This window comes from Ornithodoros turicata, unplaced genomic scaffold (genome assembly GCF_037126465.1).
Source record: "Ornithodoros turicata isolate Travis unplaced genomic scaffold, ASM3712646v1 ctg00001113.1, whole genome shotgun sequence".
In the NCBI taxonomy this organism is placed as follows: Eukaryota; Metazoa; Arthropoda; class Arachnida; order Ixodida; family Argasidae; genus Ornithodoros; species Ornithodoros turicata.
The window spans coordinates 54,304-62,845 of NW_026999467.1; the positions used below are offsets into that span (position 1 = coordinate 54,304).

Consider the following 8,542-nt stretch of genomic DNA (forward strand, 5'->3'; position numbering starts at 1 on the left):
CGTCTTATTTACATCATTTGGACATTTTTCCCGGATCAGGACTTCGGGATCTTTTCAGGACGTCCATGGGACATCGGTGGTTTACTGGGGCGGGCCCCGTCGGATTTCGAGAGCTGTGTTCGTTTTGCTTCAAGTTCGAACTTAGTTACAGTGCGTCAGCAACGCAGTGGACTTTGTATTCACAGTGCATCCATGTATCAGGTCTTTGAATCAGTGCTTTGTGTCAAATAAATATTTCTTTTAGCCAAAAGAAGCTTCAGATATTTTGAATATCGGGTAACTGCGGTAGGCGTGAAATCCGGTAGAAGTCGATGGTAGCCAGAACCGGTCGAAAGGTCAGCCAAAGTTAAGGCTCCTGATTGGCCGACTGGGATTGCATAATTTCTACAACGTTGCACTCTCATTGGTCGTGTGCCCAGTGTCGTGTGAATTATCTCAAACTGTGGGCTCTATGGGGAGCTGTTCGAGCCTGATCCAGCCAGCCATCCAGCCTTTAGCTCCCGCTTAGCTTTTGGCGTTCACCGGACGCCGCCTCTCAGCCGCTTGTGTGCCAGCTGCGCCGCCTGTTTTGGTGAGCGTGCCTACTCGCACGTTGTCGATGGCTGATTACGCTGATTAGGACAAAGGAGCTTGTCGCGCTTTGATCAGCTTTAACAAAACCCAAACTGGCATTCGTTTCCGTCGTGTGAACGGCACAGAATTTTACAGTGCGGTAGATGAAGCGACCTCATCGTAAGTGACGTCTGACATGCGACCTGTGTCATCGACGTAACATATTTTCCGGTTTACAGTGCCGGTATCGTGATGACGTCCTTGAGGAGTCAAGTGATCCAGCTTTACAAGAACGTAAGAACCTCATTAAAATGCACGCACTTCGACGAGAGTGCCGTCACAGCACATAACAACAGCCCATGGTTTCAAGTAAATATATACACGTGTGTATACGTTGGCCTTCTTTCGTTGTTTCTGGGTGGCATCACCGAGATACTCTGGGTTACTATAAGGCACAGTAGCAGACGCAGAATTTTTATGTTACTGATCCAGTATTTCAGGTCGGCCGTGCAAACTCCGTATGTACGAAGCGACTTTGATGTATTACCGAAATCATTTGTTTATCACAATGAATAGAATGCAGGAACAACAAATAAGCTTTACATACAAGCTGATTTAATTAACAACAAGTTAGCTTTACAAAAACGCTGTAATGATAAACATTTAATTTCTTGGCAAGCCATTCGTGGTTGCATGCAGCAATTCATGTGGTATGCTACTACTGTAATTTTAGGCATCTTTTAAGAGCCCAAGCACAATTCAATAGAAATTTTATCATTTTCATATGACACAAAATAAAACAGACCTGCGATAACTGGTAGACAGGAGGCTAGGACCGTTTATTCTCGTTAAGGGGGGACTAAAAGTAAATGCGGCCAGTTCCAGAAACAAGTCATGACTGAGAAGCGCAAGCGTCATAACAAACTCAACTTGACGTGTCACGCTACTACAAGACAAAGCTGGAGCAACATCATTGCAGCTTCTCGTCTTCTGAATTGACAAATACAAATGTTTGTAAGCTTTACTGGTATTGAAGCATTTGCCATGTGCTATGAATGTTACTGAAAATTTACCTAGGGTAATCAGTCAGTTCAGGTGACGGTAGGTCATCACCCATCCTGTGAGTTACGTCAATAAGAAAACGTAGCCAAAGATAGGTGCCTATATTAATTGCATGTTGTACACTGTGGATGTGACTGTGAAAAGCAGAGACAGTGCTTGCACCATAAAATCACGGTTCCATGTTTTGTTATTGGGCATGGTGTCTTGTGAGAAGAGACTAATGCTTTCAGCAACTTCTCACATTTAATCGTTGGCATGCTCGGCACTGCTTTGAGCCGAGGAATATGCAGTGCCCACCATTGAAAACGCCCTCTCACACCTCTCATGTGAAGAAATCATATTGCTCTTCTATGGTAATTAGAAATAAATTAGGCAAAAAAATATCAGGAAGCTATGACTAAGAAGTACATTCAGTATATTTAATGTTTGACCTTGACACACCCACATGTGTAAGCTTCCACTGCTAAGGCACAATTATTACCCGAAATCATAATAAGTACATACAGTTGTACCTCGTTCATATGGACAACTCAAATTATGGACCATTTTTATGAGGACCAAACATTTTCAATGCATTTTTGTCTCGTTAATATGGAAACTCGCTTTTCGGACAGTGGACGGTCCAGTAAGGTAGAAACGATATGTAGTCCATGTATTTTTGTCTCGTTATTATGTACGGTATCGGTATGGAGGGCAAGCCTCTCCCCGCATTCTACAGGAGAACTTTTGAAAGTAGGGTGTTCCGCTGCATAGGGAGCTATGCCGTTCCCTTCGCAACCGTCCACAAGAACTATAAGAGGAACAGGGTTATTTGTGGACATGATGAGCGTGGAAAATCCTGTATGACATCATGACTGTTCCGATTACAGACAATATAAATAAATAACAGACAACAATTTCTCAGACACAGCACAAAATTTTAATGGCACCCAAGGCTTAAATACACAAAAATCTCCGGAGAGGCGGAATGGGCAGAAAGGATGGGTTGCTAATGCAATTGCCACATGTAGCTATCTCCCAAGATTCCCTAAGTAACCTACACCATAAGCCCTTTTCTTTACACAATACTTCAGTTTGAGAAAAGATAGGTTTGCATCCGTTGCATTCACGCAAGTACGTGACATGTTCGCTGGAAATGTGGTTCTTCCCTGTATTTAGGTTATGCTCGAGGAGCCTAAGATTGATACATCTTTTTGTCTGCCCTACATAGCACAGTCCACAGCTAAAGGGGATATAATATACCATTTCATTGGAACAAGGTACAAAGGGCTTTTTGTGGGCAACATCACAACATTTCGAAGGGGAAGAGAAAGGCGTCAATCTAGACAATTTAAAAGCATTAGTGAAAATGACCCTTATGCCAAAGTTCTTTGCTACAGCCAGGATATTGTGCAAGACAGAATGGAAATATGGAATAGACACAGTATGGTTGAAAGATGCCTCTGTTGGTGGTTGGTTACTAGGGGCTTGCATCACCTTGCGTAACTGAAGCACTGCACCAGTGATTTTCCCAGGATTTTCTTCTAGGGGGGGTGTTGGAAATCTGTGGGGAGGTGCGACATAATACGTGACGGTATCACATGACGTCACAACCACGTGACCACATCCTATGACGTCACACATGATGTGACCCAGTGGCTTTTCCCAGGATTTCCGTTTTGGGGGAATCGGGATTTGAAGGAGTGGAATGAGGGGTACAAATGCACTTTAGAAGACTTGCCCATTAACAACTGTGTTTTTGGCTAAATGAAGCGACATTCAATTTTCAAACAGTAAAGCTTTATTACAGTCAACATTGTTTTGCTGCTCTCAAAGTACCACCTATGTAGTTCAGAGTTGCGAGACTCTTCATTTCTAGTACAAATGTTGTGGGACATTAAAAACAGAAATCGAGGACAGGTCACGAGAAACGCAAAAAGGCACAAGCACACATGACGCAGAGCAGTTCTCTACATGTGAAGCGGTAAGGTTCCCCTTCATAGCCTCCTTGGTTTCCGGACCCATTATTCAAAAGCTGTTTTGAAAATGGAACTGGAAAGATGACATGCGGAGAACACCAAATTTACCGGTACAAATTTGGTACCGGTAAATTTGGTGTTCCCCCCATGTCATCTTTCCAGTCCAAGGTAGAAGCTGCTCTGGATTCCCTCTTTAAACTTTTACAGGATCACTGAAATTGTCCAAGTCAGGTATTGTCCAGATTCTGTCAGATAATCAACGTCCACTTAAGAATGCCGTCAATCATTGTAAGACTGCATCTCTAGCGGAAAAGTTTTTTCTGAAAGACCATAAGCTAGATATGCGTGTTGTAATTAGTCAACGTGGTTCGTGGCAAAGAATGGTTTCTGACTTTTGCAGAAATCCCTCCGATCACTTCCGCCTCCCGGATCGATCGCATTAAGAAACTCTGATGAGTTGCTTGGGTACTTAGCCCGATTTCACGGTTCAAATGTCACGATGTTTTCCCTCGACATCAAGGACCTTTATTATTCTATGAATATACCTCTGTTACTCAAATGCACCTCTGAATTGATTGACCAACATATCACTGCTTTCCAAAACACGGTTGGCATGCCCGCCGCGAACTTTCTGTCGATTCTTCAATTATACCTGCAATCTACGGTTGTGATGTGGGAAGGGAAACCCTTTATTCAGGCTGAAGGTGTGTGTATCGGCTCGTCCGCTGCTCCCATATTGACTGAAATTTACCTCAACGCCCTGGACCGTACCATTTAGGGATTGGTAGCAAGCACACCAAAAGGCCTATTATTATGCGTACGGCGGTATATTGATGATATCAATGTTTTGACCAACGTTCCTTCCTTGACACCACAATTTTTGTGTAACAGTATCCGATCATTTGCCCCAGAGCTGGAATTTTCTGTTGAGCATCCCACAGCCCATAAGCTAAAGTTTTTGGACCTTAGCATTGTTTGTGAAAAAGGCCTCTGTTGGTTTTACGGAAAAGATAACGCAAAACCCCTTTTGCCCCAACACAGCTCACGCTCCAAGATTGTCAAATTCGGCATTGTTTCAGATCTCCTCAACTCTGCCGTTTCGAAAAGCTCTGTGCATCATGTGGCATTCAGCCTACAACATCAGTGTTCCAGGTTGATACAGGCTGGATATAACCGTCACATTCTCATCGTCATTCTCTCAACCGTCATTCTGGCCAAACGTGCCATGCTTCAGTTATGCAAGATGACGCAACCCCCTAGTAACCGACCACCAACAGTGGCGTCTTTCAACCATACTGTGTCTATTCCATATTTCCATTCTGTCTCGCACAATATCGTGGCTGTAGCAAACAACTTTGGCATAAGGGTCATTTTCACTAATGCTTTTAAATTGTCTAGACTGATGCCCTTTCTCTTCCCCCTCGAAATGTTGTGATGTTGCCCACAAAGAGCCCTTGTACCTTGTTCCAACGAAGTGGTATATTATATCCCCTTTAGCTGTGGACTGTGCTATGTAGGGCAGACAAAAAGATGTATCAATCTTAGGCTCCTCAATAGGGTTGCCACCAGGCCAGTCATTTGCTCATTCTGCCGGTTGCCGATAGGAAGGTGATACCGGCAGCCTTTTGCCGCTATTTGTGGCTCAATACCTTTCATAAGGGCTATCGCAGGGTTTCCCCTTCAACATTCCACTACAGCTTGAATAAATGTGGAGCACAGACCCAACTCCGCAGTCACAGGTCGTTTTCTTAGTCATTCATTATTATTATCATTGTTATTCATTAAGTCTTGTGTTCGGAGGGGACAAGATCAGTGGTTGTGCGAAGCTGTTGGTGGTTGTGTCGAGCCAGCTAGAACTTATGCCGTATGCAACCATCACGACATCTCCGCCTGCGAAGAAAGGTTTGTCTGCGTCGATACGTTTTTCAAAGTAAGTGCCAGTCCAATCCGGTTGCTCCAATAAGATCCAGTGTAGCGTTAATGCCTGTTTATAGCAATTTCTGACATAAATGATCCAGCCACACACAGGAACATGTTTCCTCGTATTATCTTGAGCGAGCACGCTCGCTCGCTCAAGATAATACGAGGAAACATGTTCCTGTGTGTGAGAAAGAGCACGCTCGCTCTTTTTCTCTGTGTGTGCTCGTCTACCCCTCACCCACTTTCCCTCGTGTCTTTCCCCTTTCCCTCTATTACACCTCCTCTCCCTCAGCCGGTATTTTTCAGTACGAAAGGTGGCAACCCTACTCCTCGAGCATAACCTAAATACGGGGAAGAACCACATTTCCAGCGAACTTGTCGCGCACTTGCGTGAATGCAACGGATGCGAACCTATCTTTTCTCAAACTGAAGTATTGTGTAAAGAAAAGGGCTTATGGTGTAGGTTACTAAGGAATCTTGGGACATAGCTACACGTGGCAATTGCGTCAGCAACCCATTCTTTCTGCCCATTCCTCCTCTCTGGAGATTTTTGTGTATTTAAGCCTTGGGTGCCATTAAAATTTTGTGCTGTGTCTGAGAAATTGTTGTCTGTTATTTCCTCCCTGTCTTGGGTCTTCACGTCATCATAAATTTGTCTGTCAAGAGTGGTAACTCAGGAGGGTCGCTTAGCTTCCTATTTGTCACATCATAGTTGGATAGACACAACAACAAATGTAGAAGCAAGTAAACGTGTCTTTCCTGCTCCGTGCCAGAGTACAAATTAAAACTAGTAACAAATGGTGTGTGTGTGGGGGGGGGGGGGCATGAAAAAAACAACAAAAAAACATACCAGCCATTGAAAATGCGGGCACAATACCACTCCCAGTTATGTAACCATCAGGTGTGATTCAAAGGTGAAGCAAAGAGCAATAAGAGCAGGTGTTGTTTGAATGCATTAAGACTTCTTCAGTGTTTGGGGACACAAACACAGGCACCAGTCAGTGCACAGTTCGTGCTCTTTCATACTGGGAGCCTTCTTAGAATTCAACAGCCGTGTTTATGTGAAGGCAGTAAAAGTCACCCGGACGAAAGTGAACACCTTCTCTGCACGTAAGCTGACAAATATCTACATGAAAGAGAGGTAAACACAAAGCGGGAACAAATCTCTAGAATGAGGTAGTTGACGCAACTTAACAGCTTCCCCAGCACTTCAGTCAAACATGTCTAGTTCTGCGATCCCGGGAGCCTCAGTTGATTGTCAAGTAATCTGTCATAATTCACCTTTGACGATTTGACGACAGAGGCTTTTCATTTCATTTTGTTTGATCATTGATTGTTTCATATGATCCCAAAACCCAAAGTACAGTGTTACATGGGATGGTGGGGTAGATGTAACAGCATGCATACAAAACAGCAAAAAAGAAAGAAAGAGTGAGACATTGCGTTATGAAAACATGTTAGTTGAGGCATTTCTGAAAATCTTGAGCAGATTCAGTGGAGATTCAGTTCTTTTGGGGGAGGTATTTCAGTCTTGCAGAACAGAGGAGTTAGCAACCGTGGTAGTTTTACAGCACAAGTGTGGAGCCTTTTGTTGGTGGTCAATGCGTGTAGATATGGAATGGGGTGGACGAGGAGGTGCTGGGAGAATGGAATAGCTTATAGAAAAGGGTGAGCCTGGAAATGGTCCCTCGGGTTGTGAAAAGAGGCTACTCGAAGCATTGTTTCAGATGAGTTACCGTGAGAAATTGGCACGATTTTGTATCTTTTCAGTCTCTTCATGCAAGTATTGTGCAACGGCAGCATCGCAGATGCATATTCAATCTGGGGGATAGCTTTCGGTGGACATATCGGTCTATATAAATGCAGTTAGTGTTCCTTTTAAGGGAATTGTGTAAATTCTGCCAACGAATGTCCACAAATCTTCAGTTAAGGAGTAATTCAGAAAATCCTAAAGGAAAAGGACATTCTTATAGCAGGAGTGCAGCTGGTTTCAAGGTTGTCTTAGCCAGTTTAACCCTCCTTGAACGAATTGTGCGTTGCAATATATATTGGAGTTGGTGAGAATTGGCACTGTGGCAATGCTTTGTATTGTAATCGTATGGTGGTGAATGTGATTACAATTGCTGTGAAAATTTTTGTGCATGAGCAGCTGCTGCACCTGGGCAGGGACTATCCCAAGGGGTATGACTACTTCCGGACACGATTGAAAGCTGCCTTTATGAAGAACCGGGACGTGCAAGATCCCCAGCAGCTGAGTGTTCTCCTTGCAAGGGGGCAGTATATCATCAAGGAGCTGGAGGCCCTCTACATGCTGAAGAAGTACCGCACACTCAAAAAGCGCTACTACACTGACTCATGAGTCAGGGCTGTTGACTTTGACAGTGAATTAGGATAAATATGAAATTAATGTTTGGTACATGGCATATGTGTAAATCTGTGCCAAGTTGATAGGCACCAATGCCATGGGAACTACAATGAACACATTTTTTGTGTATCCCAAACTCAAAAATGGTGCCCCCCACCCCCTAAAGGTGTGAATAAATTTTTCACGACATAAAACATCTGCATTGAGTGACAGATTGCAGGGGCATCATACTTCTATCTTGTGCAAAAATATACGTAGAAACGGCGATTATAGTACATATTGGAAGAATATTGTTTTGGGAGCAAGTACAGGTTTCTGGTGGCCTCACAACTCCTGTAATTTTGGTGTTTGAACTTGCTGAAGGAGCATTCTTCTGGTGCTTTGAAAACATGGGAACCGATGCCTTTCACAGTGCCTCTGTTAGATGTCTGGTAACACAAGTAAATTCCCTTACATATTGCCAATCCAGTGGGAAGGACCTCCTTCATTCTATGCGACAACTGTAGGATAAGACAAGCACGGTGCTACACTGTTTGATGTCTCATTACATGTGGTCTTGGTTCTACTGTGATTAGGTAAACCTACCCAGGAACCAACTTGTCAGGGTCCAGGTGCACGTTGAAATTGATCAACAGGTACTCCTATGTAGTGCATGTGACATGCTGTCATGTACCACCAGGCTCAA

The 8,542-nt window shown here is 43.7% G+C and overlaps 1 protein-coding gene across 1 annotated transcript; it reads left to right on the forward strand.

Annotated features, from left to right (window-relative positions):
* The first annotated feature begins 453 nt into the window (after positions 1-453).
* Positions 454-8,051, forward strand: LOC135376471 (electron transfer flavoprotein regulatory factor 1-like). Its single transcript, XM_064608986.1, has 3 exons — positions 454-732; positions 792-846; positions 7,642-8,051. The coding sequence occupies exons 2-3, from the start codon at positions 805-807 to the stop codon at positions 7,849-7,851; spliced, it is 252 nt and encodes an 83-aa protein (XP_064465056.1). The 5' UTR covers positions 454-732; positions 792-804; the 3' UTR covers positions 7,852-8,051.
* The last annotated feature ends 491 nt before the right edge of the window (positions 8,052-8,542 follow it).